This window comes from Macaca nemestrina, chromosome 3, assembly GCF_043159975.1.
Source record: "Macaca nemestrina isolate mMacNem1 chromosome 3, mMacNem.hap1, whole genome shotgun sequence".
Classification (NCBI taxonomy): Eukaryota; Metazoa; Chordata; class Mammalia; order Primates; family Cercopithecidae; genus Macaca; species Macaca nemestrina.
In genome coordinates, this window is record NC_092127.1 from 21,468,148 (window position 1) to 21,495,468 (window position 27,321).

General features: G+C 36.3%; 1 protein-coding gene and 1 long non-coding RNA gene across 3 annotated transcripts in view; one reads left to right on the top strand and one right to left on the bottom strand.

Annotated features, from left to right (window-relative positions):
* The window catches only part of LOC105466762 (DExD/H-box helicase 60), a 97,033-nt gene that overhangs the window by 19,524 nt on the left and 50,188 nt on the right, over window positions 1-27,321 (top strand). For both annotated transcript variants that reach the window (XM_071092847.1, XM_071092845.1), the window contains exons 7-21: window positions 517-675; window positions 4,080-4,221; window positions 5,197-5,352; window positions 7,182-7,287; window positions 7,747-7,862; window positions 9,085-9,245; window positions 12,167-12,422; window positions 16,839-17,005; window positions 17,537-17,695; window positions 18,968-19,117; window positions 19,653-19,772; window positions 20,907-21,002; window positions 24,082-24,197; window positions 25,073-25,215; window positions 25,362-25,471. In XM_071092847.1, coding sequence (XP_070948948.1) covers window positions 517-675; window positions 4,080-4,221; window positions 5,197-5,352; window positions 7,182-7,287; window positions 7,747-7,862; window positions 9,085-9,245; window positions 12,167-12,422; window positions 16,839-17,005; window positions 17,537-17,695; window positions 18,968-19,117; window positions 19,653-19,772; window positions 20,907-21,002; window positions 24,082-24,197; window positions 25,073-25,215; window positions 25,362-25,471 — 2,157 coding nt within the window. The remainder of the gene's footprint in view (window positions 1-516; window positions 676-4,079; window positions 4,222-5,196; window positions 5,353-7,181; window positions 7,288-7,746; window positions 7,863-9,084; window positions 9,246-12,166; window positions 12,423-16,838; window positions 17,006-17,536; window positions 17,696-18,967; window positions 19,118-19,652; window positions 19,773-20,906; window positions 21,003-24,081; window positions 24,198-25,072; window positions 25,216-25,361; window positions 25,472-27,321) is intronic.
* LOC139362280 (uncharacterized) lies at window positions 8,784-26,506 on the bottom strand. Its single transcript, XR_011620842.1, has 4 exons — window positions 26,396-26,506; window positions 17,821-17,995; window positions 9,746-9,795; window positions 8,784-8,897 (listed from the first exon to the last, which is right to left on the bottom strand). It is a non-coding gene; the product is annotated as an uncharacterized lncRNA (long non-coding RNA).

A 27,321-nucleotide genomic window follows, 5' to 3' on the forward strand; every position in this document is an offset into this window, starting at 1 on the left:
GCTTCCCGTTCCACTTACCTCACATCTGTATAAATGCAGTAGAGTTTATGTTATAAAGAAAAGGAAAGTTAAAAAATGTAGAATGAAAAATGTAATGATTCAGCTGGGCACAGTGGCTCACACCAGTGATCCTAGCACTTTGGGAGGCCGAGGTGGGTGGGTTACCTGAGGTCAGGAGTTCGAGACCAGCCTGGCCATGGTGAAACCCCACCTCTACTAAAAATACAAAAATTAGCTGGGCATGGTGGCAGGTACCTATAATCCCAGCTACACGGGAGGCTGAGGCAGGAGAATCACTTGAACCTGGGGTCGGAGGTTGCCGTGAGCTGAGATTGTGCCACTTCACTCCAGCCTGGGTGAAAAAGCAAAACTCTGTCGCAAAAAAAAAAAAAAAAAAATGGAATAATTCATGATTTCTGCACAGCAAAGGTGGCTGCCAGCTTCTGTGGTCCTACATGCTTATTATCCAGTGTCACATCCTGCTGTTCTCCGGCTTACCTTCTTTATTTTATTCAGGTGAACAGTAACTGCTTAACCCTGCAGGAGATGGAAGATTTGTGTAAACTGCACTGTCTCACTGTGGTTTTTCTACTCCATCTGCCTCTTTCTCAAAGAGCTTGTGCTAGAGTCGTCACTTCCCATTGGGCTAAGGACATGAAGCCTTTATTACAAATGGTAAATGGATTCTTTATTAGTTTACTATTTTTGTGTTTTGAATGTTTGGTAGATAAAAACTGCAGTAACTTTCAAAATTCCCTTTTTTGGGACTACTGTTAGCCCCCTGCGGGCTATGAAAATTTAATGGGCTACATCAATCACTTTCCAATTTCAGCATCTATGTTTAGGAGAACTAACAAATAGCATAATATAGATCTAACCTAAGGAAAAAGCCTCTCTGTTTTTCCTTAGTTAAATCTCTGCCAAGATCAGATTTTTGTGTTATCAACCATAGTTGATGGTTGGTGATCATGGTGGTTTAAGAGGAACTGAAGAAATCAATGTAGTGGTTTATTACTTTCAACTGTTATAGAGAATATTTAGAGACAATTTGGAGACTTTAGGAAACTAGAAGCAAAAACAGAAGAAAAACTTCCCTGGAGGACCACCACTTTAATCAATGTGGATAACTGTTAACATTTTGGTTTATTCTTTTTATTTTAAATGCATATATTTTTCTGATGTTTTATTGTTTCTTATATTGGAGCTCTCTATATATACCTATACATTTTTTCCTTCATGTTTTTCTATTTTCTTTCACAATATTAGGATCATTTTTTAATGGCTACTAGTTATCTTTTAGTACCATGGTTTACTTACCCATTTCTCTATTATGGAATATTTAGAAGACTTTGATGGTTATATTATAGATGCTGTTATTCTCTTTGTATATAAGCCTTTTTCTTTAATTTGGGGTTATTGATTTTGGCTTGAGAGCTAGAAATGGGATTAAAGGAACAATTGGCATGAACTTTTTTTAAGGATCATGATACGTATACTGAAAATGTTCAACAAAAGCATTTTATGACCAATTAAGTAGGAAGCCAGTCCACAAACATTTAGTGCATTGTGCTAATTGCTGGAATAGAGTGAGAAAAATAAAAACATATTTACCCTTCCCACTCCAACCCCTTCATACAGCTACATTTTCCAGAGAAGACAGATACTAAATTTTAAAAGTAATTATAAGGACAGAACCGTAGAATGCTTTATAATCTGATAATAACGAGATCCAACGTAGTCTGAAAACAATGGTTCTTCTTAAGAAAGAAAGAGAGGTGGGGCACAGTGGCTCACGCCTGTAATCCCAACACTTTGGGAGGCTGAGGTGGGTGGATCACAAGGTCAGGAGATTGAGACCATCCTGGCTAACATGGTGAAACCCCATCTCTACTAAAAAAATACAAAAAAATTAGACAGGCATGGTGGCGGGCACCTGTAGTCCCAGCTACTCAGGAGACTGAGGTAGGAGAATGGCATGAACCTGGGAGGCAGAGGTTGCAGTGATCCGAGATTGCGCCACTGCACTCCAGCCTGGGAGACAGAGTGAGACTCCATCTCAAAAAAAAAAAAAAAAAAGAAAAAGAAAGAAATGAAGGGAAATGAAGTGACCCAATCCCAAGTCCTGGAGGAAGAGAAGGAGTTAGCAGCATGGAGAGATGAAACTGGATTCTAGGGCACGAAGCAGCATGTGTAATTATCCTGAGGATGGCATAACCGAGGAACTGAGATACATCTGTCATAGCAGGGGTAGGAAAAATATGGGAAAGTGATGAAGCTGAAGAGGCAGGTAAGAGACAAGTCACATAGGATTCTGTAGGCCCTGTTAAGAGAATGGAGATGTGACTTGATAGAAGCACAATGAGGATCCACTGGATGATTTCAAATAGATGAGTGGCATTTGAATTTGCAAAAACTTTCCCTGGCTTGCAATGCAGAGAGTGCATTGGAGAGGCAAAACGAGGGATTTGGGGAAATTAGGTGGCTATTACCTCAGTCATGTAAGTGTAGATGGTATTAGGGACCAGCAAGAGGTAAGTAGGGATGAATAGCAGTGGGCAATTTTAAAAGTTATTTAAGGTGAAGAATGACAAGTTTAGTGTTTGAGTGTGGGAAATGAGAGAAAGGAAGGAGTCAAATAATTCCTAGACCCCTGGCTTCGCATTTGTGGGGATGCTGCCATTGTATGAAGGGCATGTTGGTGGGGAAGGATCGTGAGTTTCTTTTTTGGAAATATCAAGTTTAAAGTGCCAAAGAAATGTCCACATGGAGATATCTAGTAAACAATTTGAAATAATGGTTTGGACTTAGAAGGGTGGAATGGGCTGGAGATAAAGTTTAGGAATCATTACTCTATGGATGTTAATTGAGGCTCTGCTAAGACATGAAATTATTTTGGAAGAGAGATATGGTAAGAGAGCTGAGGACAGGGAGCTCAAATGTTCCAATATTAAACACTTAATTATGGGTTGAGACACTGGCAAAATACACCGAGAAGGAACTACTTAGATAAATGGGAATAAAATCAAGGAGAATGGGTTTTCCTGAAGGTCGAAGGAACTGGGCAGTTCAAAAGGTGGATGTGGTTAATAGTATCAGCTGCTATAGAAGACTGCAATAGGTTGAGGACTGAAAATACGTTGGTTTTAATGAAACGGAGCTCACTGTTGATCATAATTAAGAGACTAAGGTCTAGGTTATACTTTTAGCTAACAGAAAACATTAGTTTTTAATTACACATAACAATGATCCTCTTATGTCCTCATTTTGCAAAGGAAAAACTTGGACTCAGCTATGTGGTCCATGAGCACAGCTAATGAATGATCAAGTTGAGATCTGACTTCACTCTGTCCACCTTCCAAATATTTGCCCTATGGAGTAACAGCTGATCAGCCCATAGTCAGCCATCCTTCCTGCCTTTCCCATACTCCATGCCTGATTTTTGGTAACACTCTGTAGCGTGAAGTGTAATTTCATGTAGCCTCTAATCTTTTCACAATAAAAGAAATTTTTGACATTTTTTGAGGCCTGTTGAGAAAGCAACTAAGCAAATTGTAGAAGGGATCGTTCCATGAGGTTTACTCTGAATCTTGAAGCATGGAGACCAACCAGGTAGGTGGATGGGAATCTTAAAAGTTTGAAGGATTCAGCATCTTCTAGTTCCCTGAACACTCAAACACATTTTTTAAAAATGCTCTTTTGACCTAAAAGTTAAAACTGAACATATTAAAATCTAAATAAAGAACAGAAGCACATTTCAAAGCAGAAGTATTTCTATAGCTTTGGGATTCTATCTGTGGGTAACAGTGTGAGAAAAATACTATTTTAAGAGTCAAATGCAGATTTCCTTGATTCAGGATAAATAACTATACAAAATGCATTTTTGGATCAGTTTTTATTTTATTTTATGCTTTAATTCCTTAAGGTGTAAAGCATTCACCATTACCCAGCCTGAATGGGCTTACATTAACAAGAATTGGAATGACCCTGCCCACTGCCTTTCAGTTCAAAAGCATATGAACCCTATAGTTTATTGCTAATATGAGTATTGCCAATAATTTAGTTTTCTTTTCAATTTTCAGAAAAAATGGTGTGAATATTTCATCTTAAGAAATATACATACTTTTGAATTTTGGAATCTGAATTTAATTCACCTTTCTGACTTAAGTGATGAGCTTTTGTTGAAGAATATTGCTTTTTACTATGAAAATGAAAATGTAAAAGGTACCATCTCAGTATATTATAATCATTATACTTCCATCCACAGATAAACTTTATAAGGAATTTAAAACTACAAAATAATTTTTCTGTACTTCCAACATATAACATAGCAATTATTTTCATCTTTGTTCACATATGTATGTAATATTTTAGTTGCAGTCAGAGGGAATGCTATATTTTAAAATATGTTTTTCACTTAATATTACATTGAAAGTATTTCAGGAGAAAATATATGTTTGTGTGTCCAGCATTTTCAGTTAATTTCAAAAGTTGAACTTTTCATTTAAATGTGTGCATAATATTTCTTCATAAAATTTAATTAGTTTAATTATTTCACTACTATTGAGATATTTAGGAAATTTAATTTTTTTCTAAAAGATAAGGCTAATTTATATGTTTTTATGTGCAATTTGTTTTTCTTTCCTTAAAATCTTTTCTTAGGGTAAGGTTTCTGATGTTTCCTAATAGTAAAACCAAACGATACAAAACAAAAACATATTTGGACAGAACTCTAACTGATTGAACATTATTGAAGCTTTGACCACTGTGATGTGGTTCCTTCATATTGTAATCATTGTAATGAATTAACTGCATATAAACTTAACAATCCTTTACCAATTTTCTCATCTCTCAAAAATTAAAGTTTTTATTCTGTTTTGTTGGTTGTAAAGTTATGTGTGGCATAACATTTTTATTACTTTAAAGAGAAGTTAAATATTCTTGATGCATTTTGTGAGATAATGTACTTACGAAGTTAATACTTAGTTATTAAAATGAAAAACAAGATAAACTTTACGATCTGTATCTCGTAGTCAACACTAGTGACCATTTTCATTTATGTCCAGTGTGGAAGTCACCAAAAATTTCACTATGTGGAAAGTATTTCAGAATTCCATGAATTTACTCAAAATGTGACTAATGATTCTTTGTGTGGGTGTGGATGGCTTCTACTATTTAGTGTTTTTAATTGTTATGTAGGCCTACATTTGAATTTGGGAGATACCATTATGAAAGATTATGAATATCTCTGGAATACCGTATCAAAGTTGGTCAGAGACTTTGAGGTTGGACAGCCATTTCCTCTGAGAACAACAAAATTTCGTTTTCTTGAAAAGAAACCATCACCAATCAAAGGTAATAAATTTCTCAATTAATCTGAAATGAAAACATTATTCCTCTGAAAATGTTTAGGAAATACCACTAATTCAATGCTGCAAGTATAAATAATTTTCTGGCACTTTAATTTTAATAATAAAAATAAATTACCTTTATTCTTATATCCTTGGAGTGGTATGCTATGACTATAATTATGAAGATTTACATTTTGCTTATAATTAATATTGTTTCAATTAAAAAACACAGCCAAATATATGTGACTTCCGTTTCTAGCAATATGGCAATTATAGCTCAACAGAAAAATCTCTTTGTGTAAAGCACTTGAGATGCTGAATAAGAGACACCAAACATCTTTTTATATCATTATAGCTAAGCTCAAAACATCCTAGGGGCTGAAAAATTTAGGGAAGGCCACATGGGCTCTCTGCCTCTTTTAAGCAGCAAGTTGCAGGGGCTTAAATAAGAAAGGATCCGAACAAACACAGGAACAGGGAGCACCAGGAGGATCCCGGGCAGAGCAATGGTGGTTTACCTGGAATCATGAACCAGACATTCAATAGAATACAAAGTCATTCATTTGTCTATTATCATCATATACATGATATGTAATATCTATCTATCTATCTGTCTCGTGTGTGTGTGTGTGTATAAAATCAAAGAGGACCCAAAAGAATACTGTAGTCATATCAAATAATTTCCTTACCATCTGTATTTTCCCTACTTCTTTTTTATTTCATTTCATGAAAGTCTATATATATATGTGTATGTATATGTATATAGATATATAATCTCTGAGGCTTCCATCGTCAAACTCTTTGTCTTATAATAAGGAATAATAAAAGGAATTCACATTTGAAAATAAAAGGCATAGGTATTTTTCTTAATCTTCCTTCCTTCCTCCCTCCCTCCCTCCTTCCCTCCCTCCCTGCTTGCCTGCCTTTCTTTTTCTTTCTTTCTTTCTTTCTTTCTTTCTTTCTTTCTTTCTTTCTTTCTTTCTTTCTTTCTTTCTTTCTTTCTTTCTTTCTTTCTTTCTCTTTCTTTCTTTCTTTCTTTTCTTTCTTTCTTTCTTTTTTCTTCCTTTCTTTCTCTTTCTTTCTTTTTCTTTCTCTCTCTCTCTCTCTCTTTCTTTCTTTCTTTCTTTCTTTCTTTCTTTCTTTCTTTCTTTCTTTCTTTCTTTCTTTCTTTCTCTCTCTCTCTCTCTCTCTCTCTCTCTTCTTTCTTTCTTTCTTTCTTTCTTTCTTTCTTTCTCCTTCGCTCCTTCCTTCCTTCCATCTTTCCTCCTTCCTCCTTCCCTCCCTACCTCCCTCCTTTCTTTCTCTTTCTTTCTTTCATTCTTTGCCCTTCCCTCCCTCCCTCCCTTCCTTCCTTCCTTCCTTCCTTCCTTCCTTCCTTCCTTCCTTCCTTCCTTCCTTCCTTCCTTCCTTCCTTCCTTCCTTCCTTCCTTCCTTCCTTCCATCCATCCTTCCTTCCTTTCCTTCCTTCCTTCCTCCCTCCCTCCCTTCCTTCCTTCTTTCCATCTACCTGCCTATTTGATTTATCCATCTATCATCTGTCTGCTTACCCATCCATGCAACCATCCATCCACCCATCCATGCATCCATTCACCTACCCATCCCCCATGCGTATCCACATATATGCCAAAATGTTGTCTAATTCTTTACACTCTACTGTGTTCCAAAGTGTTTTACTGTGGGAAAAAACTTTATGAGAAGGGCTGAACTTGATACATGTAAATAAGATTAATGTAAAATGTTTTTAATGTGAGTTTTAGAAAATAATATGTAATATTCCTGTCTGAAAGTTTTACATTTGACCTTGTCTCAATTTTTTTGTTTGTTTGTTTACAGACAGCGCCAATGAAATGGTGCCCAATTTGGGTTTTATTCCAATGTCATCTTTTGTGGTTGATAAATTTGCTGGAGATATTTTGAAAGATTTGCCTTTTCTAAAGAGGTATAAGACCAAAACTGTGCCTCAATAAATACTTGTATGGAATACATGAGTTACTCAACAAGGATTATTTGAAATGCAGATGATTAGAGTACATTACATGTAGTATGTGTTTGTAATACATAATGAATTTAAAATCAAAATTTTCAATGCCTTTTGGCCATTACTATGTAAAAATCTGTATAGTTTTTAATCTTAGAATAAGTCACTATAGCTGCATATTTTAAATTAATGAATTAATGAATGCATATTAATTGATATTGATGAGACTGTCAGAGACATGGAGTAGATTTTGATTTATTAAACCTCTAATAAACTTCTCTTTGGATTCTACCACCCACATCATATTGCAGAAAGAAGAAGGGGAGCTATGATTTTCAAAAAATATTATAAAATCTGTGCTATGTTATATTTAGAAGTGTGCAATTTAAAATATGCTTTTTTTTTTTTTTTGTCTCGCAGTGATGATCCTATTGTTACTTCACTGGTTAAACAAAAGGAATTTGATGAACTTGTGCACTGGCATTCTCATAAACCCCTGAGTGATGATTATGACAGGTCCAAGTGTCAGTTTGATGGTGAGCTCTGTGACTCTAGTGAAATAAATTTAAATCTACTTTACTCTCTGCCTTTTGTTTTATAGTGGAAAATTATATCATGAGACACAAATTAAATTTTTTTGAATAAAAATAGTCTACAAGATATTCAGATGTGCATTGGGAGAAATGGTAATGAAAAATTCTTTTTCTTCATTGACAGTCATATGCATGTAGATATGTATGTGTTTTAGGAGGAAGTGCTGGAAGTTGTTTTAAGGAAAGATGGTTTGTAGTTTAAGCAATGTATGTATTCCTTGGAGTCAAATATATTGAGACCATAGTATTTCAAGCAATTTTAACTGTTTCATACCACCCGATTGGCTGCGTGTAATAAGCACCAGAATATTCTATCTGCCTTCATGCTCAGGGTGGTTGAAACTACAAAAGGAGGCCCATGAAACCGCTAACAGTGGATCAACAGAGACTGAATTTAGGATCTTGTCTTCATCTCAACTTTCTGTATCCCTATGCTTACCCCCAGCCCCCTTAGAATTGACAAAACTTACTCTGAGAATAACCTAGGAGTAGGCATATCAAGTATGCTCGTATGAAGTACTTATTAGCCTGGGTATGTAAAAAATGACCAAGATATTGGGGGGATACTTTAGATGAACCATTAACATGCTTCAGAGTGGTTTGGTTTGATGTATATATTTACAGACATAGAAAAATTAGCTTAGTTATTTCATTTCTGTGAGTATTATGGAGGTAAGAGAGTAAGGCATACCTTGATTACTGGGACTTCTTACGTTATGAGATTTTACCATTTCAGCTGCCATGCTCTGGGCTCTGGCTCTGTGGCTATGGTCTGGAGTAAGGATTTTTTCTATCCAGTGATGCAAGAAGCCAGAATATCTTAGATAGTTGTCTTCTTGCCTCTGCCTCTACCTTCTTCTTAAACTAATTCACAGAGCAGAGGACATACGTAATGCCTGGAATCTGTCATTTTTTTTGTTGCACCCTGATACTTGATTTAGGAGGTAGACCATAAAAGTGTGTTTTGTCACTTCCACCCTTTGAATAAGAGAAAGAATTATTATCCATAGATAACTTGATTTTACATTCTCTCTTTAAGAAAGATAATAAGATTAAATTACTTTTCCACTAATTTAACTAATGGATGTGGGATAATATGAAGGATTGATGAGAATGCTATTGAAAAACTATAATAAAGTTACATTTGAAGTCTTTTCTTTTTCAGAAAAATCTAGAGACCCTCGTGTTCTTAGATCTGTGCAAAAGTATCATGTTTTCCAGCGGTTTTATGGGAATTCATTAGAAACAGTCTCTTCGAAAATCATCGTGACTCAAACTATTAAGTCAAAGAAGGATTTTAGTGGGCCCAAGAGCAAAAAGGCACACGTAAGTTCTATATATTGTATCAAATTAAAAAAAATTTCTTTTTCTTTTCTCAAGTTGATATTTGTTATCCCTTTGGTGGTTTCTTTTTATATAATGCTTTTTCTTTATTTATATATATATGCATGTATTTTTATATATGATTACTTATTCTTTTACCTCTTGCTGAAAAAGCCTAACCTGCATAAAAAAGTTGTAATGGTATTCTATACATAACGTATGTATCTATTTGAAGAATAATTAAGTGACTAAAGTTTTGAGTTTAGAAATTTTAAACTAACATTAAAAATATAGTTGTTCATTAGTTAATGACAGTGAAAATCTTTTTCATATAGGTAGTAAAAATAGATATGAAATGTTTGTCTACTTTTTTCTAAATTATAAAGAGTGTTTACACTTTTCCAAAGTATTTAAATGATTGATCAGTCCACCACATTTTGTGAGTGGAAGGTTAGAACTCTCCATTTCCTCTTTCTGTGTGGGTTGGACTCCTGCAACCTTACCTTTTTCTTTCTTGGGATGTCGTTTTCTACTCTTTTCCCAGGAGACATAACTGTGGAATGGAATACAAGGAGTAAATAAGAAAAGTTCCAATCTATTTCTGGAATAATAATACTAATAGTTTATGATCTAAAATTATCATAATCCTGCAACATTAATGTCTAAGTACAGATATTTTTATATTAAAACAGAATTTTCTGATTATTTGACTTTAGAGACAGGTCATAAAGGTTTCCATCTTAAACAAATGGAAAAGTCATCAGGCTTTAGTATCTTTCTGTGGGCCTCAAAGTTGGGGATTTGGTAATGGCATTTATTTTCACAAAAAGTTTCTCTCGAGATGAAAGGTTTTAATATATTAGAGAAAGTACCAACTTAACAAAACCTATCACAAATAAAGATATTTGTCACATATCTACCTTAACAAATTGAAATAAACATGGTGAAGTTATCAGGAATGAAACATATAAAGACCTCAAAAAATATTTTTATTCTCACTTCTGAATAATTACTTTTGTGAACATTTTGGCAAGATCAGGAAAATGTGCATCTCTTTGTCAAGCCTTCAGTGGACATTTCAGAACTCCAAGAGACAGATAGTTCATCAGTTCAAGGACTTATCAAAAAAGCTCTTATATTTTCTACTCAAGATAACATCAAAAAATAATCACAAATTACTCTAAAAGGTTCTCAGACGTTCTATGAAGGCTCTATTTTTCAACTGCTTCAAAGGTTTAAGCAGTTGGGCTGTCCCATCTTTTGTTTTAAGAGCCAAATAGAAGCCTCTCTGAGCCCAACTATGTGATCATTGTTTCTCTCCTCCTTTTCATTTTTGTAGCCAATTGTATTGTCAATGAGACTATTTAATTGAACATTTACTTTTTTATTTATGGGTGACAAAAAGCTACTGCTTTTCAGTTATGTTTGTTGTTGTTGTTTTGAGAGATGTTATGAAATGGTAAATTTGCAGAAATTCTTGTCACATAATACAATGTATGAAAATAGAAAAATCTACATGGCAAAGGGTCAAAGGTAACCCTTGTACTATTGAGATAGAACCATGCTAAATTGGCCCAACACAGCAAATTAGGAAGATAAACACTGGGAAAGCTCAAATATTATTGATTAGAAGGGTTTGTTTCTAATTTAGAGAGTGATGACAACTAAAATTGACTTCATTATAGGCAGGCATTTACAGATTAATTTCATGACTAACAGAGTGGAAGATGTGTTGGAATCCTCTTGCTAATACAACAATTCTCTAATTTGTCTTTGTAGATTAATGAGTCAGGTTGGTAAAAGCATGGTAAAAGTGGGCCCATACTATGTTTAAGTTAATTGGAAGCACTTATTGAGGAAGAGAAAATCAGTTGTATTTGTGTTGTTCCTCTTATCCACTCCTCTTCTTCCTCTTTCCTTATTCACTCATCAAACATTATGGATTAAATGCTTTGTGCTTGAGACATACAGACAACAAAGGCACATTCCTGTCTCAGGATCTCAATCAAGAGAGGAGGAATGGCAAATGAAATTACAACTACAGTTTTTGCTAATGAGTGCTTCAATAGATGTCTGAGCAGAGGAAGAATACATGACTTAGACTTGGGAGAGTCAGGGAAAGCTTCAGGGAGGAAATATATTAAACAAGTAGAGAATAGGGAGGTGATGTGGGAAGAATGGAAGAGGGCAGGCAATTCCAGAGGGAGCAGTAGATATCATAGCATGGAGACATCAAAAGAGAGGTGGCCTCTTGTCTCTGATTTTGTGACATTAACTCTTCTTCTTCTTCTTCTTTTCTTTTTTTTTTCCTGAGACAGAGTCCTGCGCCATTGCCCAGACTGGAGTGCAGTGGCCCAGTCTCGGCTCACAGCTACCTCTGCCTCCCGGGTTCAAGGGATTCGCTCACAGCTACCTCTGCCTCCCGGGTTCAAGGGATTCGCTCACAGCTACCTCTGTCTCCCGGGTTCAAGGGATTCTCATGCCTCAGCCTCCCAAGTAACTGGAACTACAGGAGTGTGCCACCATGCCCAGCTAATTTTTGTATTTTTAGTAGATAAGAGGTTTCACTATGTTGGCCAGGCTGGTCTGAAACACTTGGTTTCAGGTGATCCGCCAGCGTCAGCCTCCCAAAGTGCTGGGATTACAGATGTCAGCCACCATGCCCAGCAGCATTTACTCTTTTATTTATAAACCACATCACTCACAAATCTAGAAAATTATCTACAGAGAGCCTTTATACTCTGTAAATTAAATTGTCATAAGTTATAAATTAACACAGGCTTAATTTCCAAAAGAAAAAAAAGAAGTTTTTCACATCTACTCAAAATGGGATGATGATCAAAGTCATCAATACACCCTTACTATTGTCTCACTCATGACCTCTTACTTATTTTAAGAGATGCTTTTTTTTTCCTTTGGGGCAGGAGACCAAGGCTGAAATAATTACTAGAGAGAATAAGAAAAGGTTATTTGCCAAGGAAGAACAAAAGGAAGAGCAAAAGTGGAATGCTTTGTCATTTTCTATTGAAGAGCAAATGAAAGAGAATTTATACTCTGGAATAAAGAACCTGGAAGACTTTTTGAAATCCTGTAAAAGTAGCTCTGTGAAACTTCGGGTTGAAATGGTGGGATTAACTGCTTGCTTGAAAGCCTGGAAAGAACATTGCCGAAGTGAAGAAGGTATGTGATTCTGTTTTCTTATTTCGGTGAGTTGGAGAATTAATACAAATGTAATAATGATAGTTTCCATTTATTAACTGGATATTTGCATTAGAAGACTTACATGCACTATCTTATTTTATGTATTATTACCTTTAATATGTTCTAAGACCCAAAATGGTTGCCTGAAACTGTGGATAGTACCAAATGCCATGTATACTGTTTTTTCCTGTGCATACATATGTATGATAAACTTTAATTTCTAAATTAGGTACAGTAAGAGATTAACAACAATAACTAATAGGATAGAATAATTACAACAATATACTATAATAAAAGTTATGTAAATATGGTCTCTCGTCCTCAAAATACCTTATTGTACTATGCTCACCCCTTTTCTCCTTGTGAGAATGTGAGATGGTAAAATGGCTACATGATGAGGTGAAGTGAGGTGAATGATGAACACTATTGTTGACCTTCTGATGATACAACAGAAGGAGAATCGTCTGCTTCAGGCGATCCTTCTGTCGTTAAGCCATGAGGGAGTGAATGACTGATGTTAGGAGCAGATGATATTGATGATTGGGGTCCTCCATGGTTGAAAGAGTTTTGCTGAAGTCTTTTAGAAGAATAACATTAGCAGTAACTGTTGTCATTTTTTTTTTCTTTGGAGGGGGTTGGAGTCTCACTCTGTCACCCAGGCTGGAGTACAGTGGCACCATCTCGGCTCACTGCAACCTCCGCCTCCCGGGTTCAAGCAATTCTTCTGCCTCAGCCTTTCAAGTAGCTGGGACTACAGGTGCACGCCACCATGCCCAGCTAATTTTTGTATTTTTAGTAGAGACGAGGTTTCACCATATTGGCCAGGCTGGTCTTGAACTCCGGACTTTGCGATCCGCCCACCACGGCCTCCCAAAGTGCTGGGATTACAGGCATGAGCCATCGTGCCTGGCCACTGTTGTCACTCTTTAACTTATCAAAGTGTTTCTGTGAAGGTTGCAATTCTTTTGTGATTTTATGGGTGACTTTAATGCTGTATTCTATCTGAGAATTGTATTCCATATTTTTTCTTTTAATATCTATGTAATTTGAAACACTTCAGCAAATTCAGGTTCTGCTTCAGGTTCTTCTTCATCTTCCTCCCTAGATGACTCAATAAGTTCTTCCATTTCCTCGTTTGTTAACATTTCCTAATGAACTTCAATATGTTGTTTCACTTCTTTATCAAACACGTTGGCAAATCTCTCTCTATCAATTAGTCTTGCTGCATGAATTATTTTCCTAACTTCTCCATTGATCCCCAAGAAGTCTTGAAAATCACTCAGGACTTCACTCCATACATTCTTCCAGCAGGCATTTCTAGTGTTTTGGTTTAATTAATCCATTGCATCTTTGGAGAGTGTTATGGCATCAGCAACAGTGAATAATTTCTAGCACCTTGTCATGTCCAGATTGGGGTCTGCATCAATTGCTGATTGAATGTAATCAAACACCAGGCAGGTGTATGTGGCTTTGACAAACTGAATGATGCCGTAGTCAAGGCACTGAAGCAGTGAGTTTGTATTTGGAGGTAAAAATACAATCTCAATATTTTCATTTTCAACAAAAACAGATATGGGATGGCTAGGTGCATTGTCTAGTATTCCAAGCTTTCCTCTTTCAAGTATTTTTTCACTTCTGGGAAGAAGCATTGGTAGAACCATTCCATAAAAATGTTGACTGTCATTCACACTTTCTGATTATGTTGCCAGAACACAAGCAGATAATATTTGCTTTTGTTTTTGAGGTGTATGGCCTCTTCATTCTGCATGCTACGCCTGTCTTTATTATATGCACTGCAGCGTTGCCACCTCGTACCAGTGTTAATCTATCCTTCCATGTTTTATGTCTTGGTGCCTCCTTTGGACTTTTAAGAATGTAGGTTCTATTGGGCATCTTCTTGCAGAAGAGCCTGGTTTCATCACAATTAAAACCTTGCTTTGGATGGTATCCTTTCTTTCTAACCAACTTCTTCAACTCTGCCAGAAATGTGGCAGCAGCTTCTTCATTGGCAGATGGAGCCTCTTCAGTCAGTAGTTTTTTGTTTTGTTTTGTTTTGTTTTTGAGATGGAGCCTCGCTCTGTCGGGACCAGACTGGAGTGCAGTGGCGTGATCTTGGCTCACTGCAACCTCCGCCTCCTGGGTTCAAGCAATTCTGCTGCCTCAGCCTCCCGAGTAGCTGGAACTACATGCACACGCCACCATGCCCAACTCATTTTTGTATTTTTACTAGAGATGGGATTTCACCATGTTGGCCAGGATCATCGATCTCTTGACCTCATGATCCACCCACCTTGGCTTTTCAAATTGCTGGGATTACAAGCATGAGCTACTGTGCCTGGCCCTCTTCAGTGTTTTTTATACTTTTCAGTACAAACCTATTCCCAAATTTGTTTAACCATCCTATATTTGAAGAAAATGGGTCATTGTCACTCATTTTGGAGGATGCCTTGCTGAAGTCTTCATACAGATTCAATGCTTTCAGGTGCAACATGTTTCCATCACCTGGAAAATATTTTCTATTTATGCCTTCCACCTTCTATCTTAACTAAGCACTTATCAAACACTGTGGCCAAAACTTTTGCTGTTTGAGGTGGAACAGAAAAAATAGCACAGATTTCTTTTTTCTTCTTCACAACTTAATAGATAAAAGATTGTTTCTGAGTGTAGATCTTAGCAACCTCAGCATGTGAATTTTTCTTTACTTATTAAGTCAAGAACTTTCATGTTTTCACCTAAAGAAAGCACTTTATGGCTTCTTTTTTGGCATATCTGAATTGCCAACATCACTTATTTTCCAGTTTGGGGCCATTTTAATAAAGAAGGGTTACTGAACACCAACACTGAGGCATCAGTGCAGTCAATCTGATCATCAAGGTGGCTACTAAGTAACTAATGGGAACGTGGTATCTACAGTGTGACCATGGGGGACAAAGGAAGGATTCATGTCCTGAGCAGGACGAAGTGAGATGGTGCAAGATTTCATCACACAACTCAAAATGGTGTGCAATTTTAAAACATATGAATTATGTATTTCTGGAATTTTTCATTTAATAATTTTGAACCACGGTTTAGCTTAGATCCCTGACACTGCCAATAAAAGGAAAATTTTGTATTTTATCAACGAGCAATGAAATCGCAGAGAGGGTCCAAAGGGCAAATATATAGCACATTCATAAGCACCTTCAAAGACAGGTACAAAAAGAACAACTTATAAAGTTGGGGACATGGTTAAGGGAACCAACAAAAACAATGAGGCACCCAGGAAGAATCTGTCATTCACCTTTGAGACCAATGAGTAAACATTTCCTTTGTGAGTAATGCCGTATTCATGCTTCCCTGGCACACTGAGTTCTTCCAAAGCTGCTGTGGATACCATGTGCTCTACTTTACAATTTCCATAACAGGTAGTAAAAAAGAAAAGAAGAGGCAGAAAGAGGAAGATACAGGTGAAATGGGATCACATCAAGATGTGTAAATTCACAGCAAGTGAAATGATCTTGTTCCATAATACCTCCAAACTGACAGTTCTTCTGAGCAAACCTAGTTGATCTGTCAGTTTTGAGCATCTCCACACTTTGATCCATTTAACACCTGACCTCCATGTTCTCTCCAACACCCTGACCCCCCCACACCTATTGTTTCTGCTGCTTAATTGGGAATGATCAAGTGTTATGCATTGTTTTTCTAAGTGAACTGCTCACTTAGAATAACAGTGCATAACAATCAGTATGAACTGTATTACATTTCCTTTGTAACCTCTTACTGTGTTCAGTAGGTGTTAGTTAATGTTGTTAAATAGGTGAAATATAGATGATTGATTAGAAGAAATCCTGACATAATAAGTATGAAATAATTAGCAGAGCAGAGGAACAAAAAGGATATGTATGAATATAAAGCATTGGAGAGAGATTAGCAACATCTAGAATGTGACAGTTGGAAGAGGTGGATTGAATTGAAGGCCTCCAATGATTATACCAAATGCTTATCTGTGGTCAACTATAGGACTCAATTAATGCTGCCAAGGTTTTAACCAGATATTTCAAGTCATAAAGATATTTTTCTTTGAACATAGTAGAGCAAATATGAAAATAAAAGATGGAGAAAATATTTGTTATTCTTCCTAAACTTTTACAAACTTGAGCTTCTTTGATCTTATTTCTATTATGAACTATATATTTTTTCCCAACACTGATGTGGCTATGTCTCAGTAATCCACGGAGATGATGAAGTGTGGATAGTTGAACTTCAATTTTACTTTATTTGGTCCTTTCTACTCCAAAACCTCCAGTAATGCCAAGTAAGATACTGAGGCCATCTAAATGATTAATCTTGGATAATCAAATGAATTATTTTTGATGGTCTTTATAACAATTTTGTTGTTTATTCTTTACCAAGGTAAAACCATGAAAGATTTAAGTATAGCTGTTCAAATGATGAAAAGGATCCACTCTTTGATGGAAAAATACTCAGAACTTTTACAAGAAGATGATCGGCAACTCATAGCCAGATGCCTTAAGTATTTAGGATTTGATGAGTTGGCAAATTCTTTACATCCAACTCAGGTAATATTATCGGAATAGCTCAATTTCAACAGGGTAATTACTAGTTATACATCAAGTGTTTTGCAAATATAGTCATCTCTTCTAGATTTCTTTTTTCTTTTCTTTTTTTTTTTTACTGAAAATACTATTATTAGTAGTAATCTAACTGCCCAATCTTGAAGTAATGCATAATTAGAAAATTTGTACAAATGCTTACCTGGACAAACATTAAATGACAGATAATCTCTGCAGATCCTTAAAACTAACCGTATACTTAATTCTAGCAAAACATCTCAAAACTGTAGTATGATTATTCAATTGTCTTTAAATATATCAGGTTGTAGCTACAAACGTCATGATATATATTTGAAAATCTTGATGCCTACTAATTTTTTCTAGTTAAGACAATGATTTTAAAAATTTAAATTTAAAAGGTGGTAAAATGCTTTAATTGCTTTTCACATAGAAAGTGCTCAGTAATAAATGTTTTACTTATTTAAATGATATTCTAATTCAATGTCATTTTCAAAATGGACTTTTAAAATAATGCAGGATGCAGAAAATGATGTAAAAGCGAAGAAAAGGAATAAATATTCAGTTGGCATTGGGCCAGCTCGGTTCCAACTGCAATACATGGGCCATTATTTGATACGAGATGAGAGAAAAGACCCAGATCCCAGGGTCCAGGATTTTATTCCCGACACATGGCAGGTAATACTGCAAATGAAACAAAAATTACTGTATTTATTTTATTATATGTGATCTCAGAGGTTTCTCATTATTGTGCCTCTACTTATTATATTTGGTATGAACTTGTTGATGTCATTTAAACATACCTTGTTATTTAAGATGTCAAACGTGGACATTTTTTCCCCATTTAAAGAAAGTGAGACTTTCTTTTATTATATAGACCATTTCCTTGGACGTACATTAATGGATTCATATGTTTAGCTCTGATGTTATCTCAGTGTCATCCAGCTGTATCATCATGGAGCAGCCTCCAGGTTTTCCCTGTGTCAATAGGATTTCATATGTAAATATATAAATGTGCATAGAGAAATCTGGATAGTTTAAATAGTAGGGACAATTGTTTAGATACTTTCACATTGCATCTGTCACCATAGTAGCTATTCTAAAAATGTATATAAAATTAATATTGATGGATATAAAATTTAGAGGAAAAGGATGCATTTCTACATGCATCGAACCATACAGACTTGCTGATAAATTGAACAGGTTTACCTACAGAAATGCAATTTTATAGCTTCAGTCTAATAGACTGCCCTCTTCAGAATCTTTCTTATGATGGTGAGGTAGGTTAAAAAATGCATGCCACCTTTTCATGAATAGGAAGACCAGTTCCTTACTTCAGTGCAGGACAAGAGACAGTAATGCTCTCCATTAATTTCATTCACATTGTAACTCTTCTGATGCCCATTTCACTCTGAGGTGTGACCAGGAGTGGACTGGTTGGGGTTTTGAGTTGTTTTCCCACCTTCTACCTATTACATAGACTTACCATCATTCTTTTCGGCTAGTCAACATTCTTCGGCTGAAGGGGTGGAGCTCTCTCATCCTGGCATTCTTCTATGTAGAAAGTAGAAGATCAGTAGCAAAATTAAGAATATTTGATGTTTCTTCTCCTCAGCTACTTTTTTCACCATCAGTAATATACATATTTTCTCTTTCTTAGAACTTAGTTTCTCAACTGCACTTACTGAATATCAAATAATTACAGATGTTTTCTCAATAATAAGATATTTTATTTGATATCCTCTCCATTTTTCACACATGAAACCCACCTTACAGATGTTCAAAAGCATAAAAATGATCTCTTCTGAGAGAATGGCATGAGACCTTCAGATGTACCTATAGATCCTTTGAGGTTCAGAAAATCGTACTGGAAGTCTATTAATATACTGTCTTTGTTTTGGTAACATATGGTTCACTTTCTTGAAACGAATGGTACTCTGCACCCTGCAGCGAGAGCTCCTTGATGTTGTGGATAAGAATGAGTCTGCGGTGATTGTTGCCCCAACATCCTCAGGCAAAACCTATGCCTCCTACTACTGCATGGAGAAAGTACTGAAGGAGAGCGATGATGGGGTGGTCGTGTACGTTGCTCCCACAAAGGTAGTGCTCAAGTGACTGTAATATTCTCTTTCATTCCTGAACCTACTCTTTAAAAATAATGAACATGGTCACATGGCAGATCTAGTTCACTTTATTTTTAACCTGCATTTTCTAGTTCCAGTGTCTGAAGCTAAAATAACATACATATACATATACACATACATATATACATACATGCAAACATATACATAAAATAACATATACATATTCAAACTTTAGACATCAGGGGAAAGTCACCAAATATAGGAGACACAATTTTTTTCTGATGCATGGGCAACATTTTCTGTTTTTCCTTCTGATGAATACTTTTAAAATCCCATTTTACTTTAGGTTGAGGTTTATCAATGAGGTTCGTATGCTGAGTCAACTATCTCAAAAAGAATATGTTAGTGTGTTTAGAGTGGTGGGTTGATGAAAGGGGTTAGTAAGCTTTCTGCACTGAAAGCAGGACACACTTTTAGACAGTTCTTGTTGTCCTCTGATATTTCACCTCTCTCTATTATGTGACTAATGGATCTTTTTCTTTGTCAATCAGGCCCTTGTTAATCAAGTGGCAGCAACTGTTCAGAATCGTTTTACGAAAAATCTGCCAAGTGGTGAAGCTCTCTGTGGTGTTTTCACCAGGGAGTATCGTCATGACGCCTTAAACTGTCAGGTATGGTATTTTAATTAATAAGTGTGTTATCGAATTATATAACTGTACTTGTATGCCTCTTTGACTAGAAATTCAACATGTTCACAAGGCTTGTGAAAATAATTTCCTTGAATTTATGAAAGACAAAATACTTTTAGAGAAAATGTAATATTGTTACATTTCAAAGAGTGAGAACTAGAACTCGTCTTTCTCTAAGGACACTGACCTTTGGATTTCTAATTTCATTTATATTTTATTGCATCGTCTTGGTTTGTAAAGGGATTCAGAATGATCTGAAAATGCTATGTTACAGAAAACTAACAAATCTCAATTTTAAATCAATTACTTTTTCTTCATAAGTATCTATTAAGGATACTCATGATTTAGAAAATATATTATGGATCGTATACCTGGTGCTAAATCATAGACAGTTTTCTCCCCTCCGAACTCACAGATCAACAATTAAGACTAAATAAGAATGAACACATGATTGTAGAAGATTGCATGGTAGACATGGAGATGTTCTACCCAGATTGCCTTTCAAAGGAGGACTTGATGTGGGGAATGTGATTAAGATAGATGCCAGCTATCAGCTCCGCTCCCCCAGTTCTGCCTCCACAGTCTATACCCTGCAACTGAGCTAAGTAGAAGTACAAACAGTAGGCTGCTGTGGCTCGATGTGAAACAACTCTGACAGCAGTCCTTACTCCAGAACTCCAAGCTAGGTTGGCAGAGGCTCCATCAGGCCTGCCTTGCAGTTAGGCTTCCTCCTCTGCTCATTCCTGCTTTCCTGCTCTTTTCACACTAGCTGATTCTTAATAAACAATCCAAACTCTATGTCAGTGTCAGGTTTTAAAGAATCAAACTTATGACAATGAATAGTTTCTATTTTTAAACTCTGAATGCTCATAAACAAGGATGTAAACTTCAAATCTGCTTTTCTACCATTTTTGACCTACCAAAATTTCAGTTTAATATGGTTCCAATGAATATGGCACAGTTTTGATGAAACCCTGAATTCTCAGAAGCAATGTTATATGCCAATTATCAGCAGGTACATTCAGGACTCCTAAGTCTATCTTACATATTCTTGTAACTATGTCTACACATGGTAAGTGCTCAAAATGTTACTTCACCCAATATTATTCTTTGTAGGTACTTATTACAGTGCCTGCCTGCTTTGAAATTCTGCTGCTTGCTCCTCATCGCCAAAACTGGGTGAAAAAGATCAGATATGTTATATTTGATGAGGTAGGTTTGGTGTTCTTTCTTTGCTTAATTTCCTAGTGCACATTTGCATAGCAATGAAGATATTTGGTGTTTCAGGACATCTATCCCCTTGGATGGAGTTCAGATTGAGAAGGTCTCCCTTTTTTTTTTTTTTTTTTTTTTTTTCTGAGTGATTTTTCCTGGGAATTACAGTGTTTTGGCTCCCTTTTCATGTTGTGACTCAATAGGGTAAAATGATGCACCCTACAGAGTTCTGTATGGGAGTGGAGTCTTTCACTGACAACTGTTTCAGGGAAAATAGAGTTCAACCATTCTGGTACAAGTTCCCCTGGACAGAGATTTCAATCCAATCTTTGACCTCTAAAGTAAATAATTTTTGGCTCTAACAATGATGTCAGTTACATAAGTTTTATCAGTCATGATCCCAACAGAAAATTAAATGGCACTCTTGAAATACAATAATTCAAGAAGGGTATTTTTCAAAGGTGTATGCATGTGAGGGAATCCATAAGGGTTAGTGCAGTAATCTAGAGCTAGTAGTTTACCCCTAGGCTTAAAGGAGCAAGGCATGGAAGCATTTATGGAAACTCAAAACGAGATTCCAATTGAGTTGACCATGTTGTGAGGAACATAGCTGATTCAAGGTAGCTTTGCAGGAAAGGAGCCAATGGAAAAATGACCTCAGTCTCAGTCTCCGCGCTTCTTCTGATCTGTGGCCAAGGCCCTCCATAGGCCAAACCCAGTGGAACCAGAAATCATAAGAGTCCTTTTGACAAAGTACCTGTAGGTCAGCTTCCCTAGGAAGAGGCAGCAGGATAAAAAACAATGTAGATTTATAGCGATTTATTGGGGCAAATGGAAGATACTTCGCAAAGCTATATTGCAGCATTATTAGGAATGTTTATTGGTCAGATGGCTCACACCTGTAATCCCAGCACTGTGGGAAGCCGAGGCGGGCGGATTGCCTGAGGTCAGGAATTTGAAGCCAGCCTGGCCAACATGGTGAAACCCCATCTCTACTAAAAATACAAAAATTAGCTGGGAGTGGTGTCAGGTGCCTATAATCTCAGCTACTCAGGAGGCTGAGGCAGGAGAATCACTTGAACCAGGAGACAGAGGTTGCAGTGAGCCGAGATCGTGCCACTGCACTCCAGCCTGGGTACCAGAGTGAAACTCCATCTCAAAAAAAAAAAAAAAAAAAAGAAAGAAAAAAAAGGGGGAATATTTATTAAAAGAGATTTAAAACATGATAGGAAGATATATTCTTTGGCTCTGTGGAATTTTACATTCAAAGGGAAAAAGTTTAACAAATCTCTGTAACTTACCTTTTCCTTGCTATAAACTTGGAGCTACCAAATAGGCTGTGCTTTGGATTTGATACTGATTTATTATATTTATTTTTGGTTGACCTCATATTGCATCATGAAGGTCTTGAATATTATTGTTTTCAAAAATCCAACAACTTTGTCTATGCAATCTAGAACTTTGAATTAAAATCTCATCTCAAAACTCTGAAGTGATATGATGATATGACTTTGGCTATTTCAGTTTTTAGAATTTTGTGTAAGGGATAAAACCAAAAGGTTTTAAAGGCTAATGTCTACTGGCAGAATCAGGGAAAAGTGCTATCTAGGGCAAAGCATAAGGTCAATATTTGATGGAGTGGTATTTTATCTCACCAGGACAAGCCCAAATGGGCAGTGGTTATGCATATTCTAATAGATAGATAATTTGACTTTGAGAGTAAGTCTTTTCCAGTTGCTTGCCAAGTGTCATACTTTAATCTGTTAAATGAAGACCACAATTGAGACTCTTTTCTGGATCTAGTTTGATTTGCTCATCCATTCATTTACTCAGCAGATATTTAAGGAGTGCCTGCTCAGTGTTAGGCTTTGTGTCAGTGGCTAGGAATAGAATATTCAGGTCTAAGGTTACAGTTTACTTAATGCCTTATCTATTAGACACTGGAGCTGACAGCAGTTTAATCAAGAAAGAGGAAATAAACAAGTGAGCTCACAAATGATGATGCCAGCTCACGTTGGTACAAACTGTGAAGGAAGGGAGCAGGCTGCCATGACTGCAGTCATGGTAGGGTGTCGGGAGGAGGCAACTTTGGAATGGGTGGTCAGAAAAGTCTGTTTTATGGAGTGGCATTGAGCTGAACTCTACCGTGTGAATAAGAGAGGGTAAGAGTAATTTAAGCAGAGGGAATAATATACGTGAAAGCTCTTGGCTAGGAAGGGTGAGTTCAAGGAACAAAGAAAAGGTCATTCTTTCTGGACCATAGTAAAGGTAGAGACAATGGATTGAAATAAAGCCAGAGAGGCAGCGGTGGCCAAATGATGCCAGACATTATACATGCCATTAAGGAGTTTATATTTTATTTCACATGCAAAGGGAAGATATTAAAGCAATTTATTTAGTGACATGACTTGATATAGTTTATCTTTTTAAACTTTTTTTTTTTTTTTTTTGAGACAGAGTCTCACTCTGTTGCCCAGGCAGGAGCGCAGTGGCGCCATCTCAGCTCACTGCAAGTTCCACCTCCTGGGTTCACGCCATTCTCCTGCCTCAGCCTCCCGAGTAGCTGGGACTACAGGCACCCCACACCATGCTCGGCTAATTTTTTTGTATTTTTAGTAGAGATGGGGTTTCAACATGTTAGCCAGCATGGTCTCGATCTCCTGACCTCGTGATCCGCCCGCCTTGGCCTCTCAAAGTGCTGGGATTGCAGGCATGAGCCACTGTCCCTGGCCAACATTTTTATTTTGGCTGTGATGTGAAGAATTTAAGGGCAGATAGGGAGGCTAGTATAGGAGTCAAGTGGATATTATGGTAGTGCTGCTGAGATGTGAGAGTAGCTGAGTTGGCGCTAGACATGAAGATAAATGCATTGAGTTGAAAAACATTTTTGAAAGTAAAGTAAAGCAGAATTGTTGGTGAATTGGTTGTGGGGATTTTTAATATTTCTTTAAATTTGGCATGGTCACTTAAAGGTGATGGGAAGGCATGCATGACAATTTCAAGATTCCATGTCTTACTTTCATTTGCTATTTTTAAATCAACTTTTCAGTTGAGATTTTTGTTTTTTCTTTAATAGGTTCATTGTCTTGGTGGAGAAATTGGAGCAGAAATCTGGGAACATCTCCTCGTCATGATCCGATGTCCCTTTTTGGCTCTTTCAGCTACCATAAGTAATCCTGAACATCTCACCGAGTAGGCATTAAGTTCCAGTTTGGATAGAGTGTTTGTCTATTTTGAATGTTTGAATTTCATAATTTCTCAATGGGTTCTGAGGAGTTTCATAATTTTCTAGTGAATTTAATAGTTTATTTCTGGATCTTCAAGAAACTGCATCTCTCTACACCTCCTGGCCATTGCCGAGGAAAAGCACCCTCTGTACAGAAAAATCACGGACTCCCCCACCCAGACCTGCAATTGAGAGGAAATTTCCCCCATCCTGAAAATGACGCATCAGAAAAGATGCATTTTTTGTTTCTTTTTTTGTCCTCCACCAAGAAATAAAAAATAAAATGATACAATAACACACTCAGCCATGGGGCCTGTGGTCCATTTTCCCACTTCGTTGAGATATTTAGAAAGATAGCAAATTCTTATTAGTTGAAAGCCCCATTTTATCTTGTCATTGAGCTTGATTTTTACCTACTACTAGTAATTTTTTTTTACTTTACAATATTTACTTATTTACTGATAACAATCCTATAATACCTCCTATGTGCCCAGTAGTGTTCTAAGTGCTTTACGTGTAGTAATTTATTTTAAGTGCCCAGCAACCCTTATGATTTATGCTTACTTCCATTACTACTATTAAATAGTCACAATTCCAATATTACTACCGTATTTCCGTTTTAAAATATGGAAAACTAGGTACAGAAAGATGAAGTTATTCAACCAGGAGACACAGCTATTAGTAAGAAGGTTGGGATTTAATTTCAAATAGTCTGGCTTCTCAGTCTATTCCCCTAACTATAATTTATAAGGAACATGAAACTGTCTTGTCTTAAACTACTTAATTTCACAGGAAGTAGTTCCATGTTCTGCCTAAATAATATGTACATTTATTTTTTAAGGTGGCTACAATCGGTAAAATGGTACTGGAAACAAGAAGACAAAATAATTGAAAATAATACTGCTTCTAAAAGACATGTGGGCCATCATGCTGGCTTTCCCAAAGACTACCTGCAAGTAAAACAGTCGTATAAAGTTAGACTTGGTATGTTTGATATATTTCTGTAAAGTTTGCCTTTTACTTTATTTTTTAAAAATCTACCATCATCTTGATTTTGATGCCTTTTACTTTAAATTTATTTCAGTGATTACATTTCCATTGATGTGGAAATTCTTGTTCTTCATTTTTAGTGCTCTATGGAGAGAGGTACAATGATCTAGAGAAGCATGTATGTTCAATAAAACATGATGACATCCATTTTGATCATTTTCACCCATGTGCTGCACTAACCACAGATCATGTAAGTAGTATTTTAGCCATATTTGTTCTGAGTAATATAAAATACTTGTATGTATTATAAATAAATGCTGCCTAACTGATATTTATCAGAATTATAGAATTACAGAATTATAGAAACTGATACTTTAACCTTAATTTAAAAAATAACAAGAGTATTCTTTCTAATTCTCATTGGTTCTTCAACAATGCCTGAATACACAAAGATTAAAAACCACTACAAATTTAACCTGAATTTTTAGCTAATTTTATTTATTCTCAGATGTTTTCTTTGCCAATTTTTCTTCTTCTCAGCACCCATGTCTGTCTGTCTACCCCTCTGACACTAATTCTTCTCACAGTGCAGACATGCAATTATATGTGGACAATCCCTAGTACATAGAAAAATCAGATAAAAGACATTCTTGCTAACGTAGCAATCACGACATGCTTTTTTGGTGGTGAGCCACTAAGGTGGAGGTCTTAGGAGGATTTCAGCTGGGACACCGGGGTGTGAGTGAGGAAAGATTTCTTAATTTTTCTTGCATAGTTCTCTTCCTGTCTCATCCTACTCCCATAAATGGCCCATTTAAACTTCCTTTGGCTTTCAAAGTGATGATTAGTCAATAGTTTTGTCTTCCTTCTAAAACCTTAAATATATTCCAAATTCTGTCATGTTAAACATAATAGGACATCCATCATAAGATTGTTGTGATGATTAAAGAAGGTAAAATATGTAAAATTTTTAGAGCACAAAAGTCAACATAATTTGACACGAATATAATTAAACATAACTCTCAACTTTCTTTAAAGATAATTTTGATCTTTCCAAGTCTCTTTTGGCTTTCTTTTGGAAAAAGCTAAATGCATACCTCCTTAGCTTAACAACTGAGGTCATCCATGACCTGGCCCCAATGTCCTTTCCATTCATCCACTAGGGATATCTTACCTGGCAGCCCTTATGCTATGTATTGCTCTTGGAATATTTCAACCCAGATGCCAACTACCAGTTGTTCGGATCCTGTTCATCTTCCATAATTCTTCTAATGTGAAACCTTTTCCGAATTCTTCTCTAACTTTCTTAGCTAGATGTAATCTTTCTTCTCTTCATAATACCTTGTCTGTGTTTCTAATACGACACCAGTCATGATGAGCTTACTGCTTAAGTCGTTTACATGCATATAGTCTTTACTTACTAGAATAACTCTTTGAAGGCAAATTTTATGTCCTTTGTTTCCTAACAAACTGCTATGTATATAAAAGGTACTACATGTATGTTAAATAAGAACAGCCAACCTAAATTGAACACTTACTTCGTGTTCTAAAAATTCTGCGTTTTTAAACTCTCTTAACCATGACAACAATCTTATGATAGATGTCTTAATACTAGTCCCACTTTACAATGAGGAAAGTGAGGCATAGAGAACTGAACTAATTCAGTGTTCTTTCATTAAGTAAATGGTGGGGTCATGATGCAATCTCCAACAAGTTGGCTTCTAAAAGCTGGCTGGCTGATAGTAATTTTCTAATAGAATTTTGTTATGGAAGCTTATCTCTTGTGTCACAATGGCCCAATCCAAATTCTAAATGAACCTAAAATATGGACAATATTCTTGTGACTTAACTCATACCCCAAACCTAGAATATGGATGATAACCCACATATAAAAAAAAAGACACCTTATTCTATGTTTTTTTCTTTCTCCCTTCCCTTCCCTTCCCTTCCCTTCCCTTCCCTTCCCTTCCCTTCCCTTCCCTTCCCTTCCCTTCCCTCCCCTCCCCTCCCCTCCCCTCCCCTCCCCTCCCCTCCCCACCCCTATCCTCCCTTAAGATATCCAGGAGTTATCTGACATTTTCATCATTACCTGGCATTTTA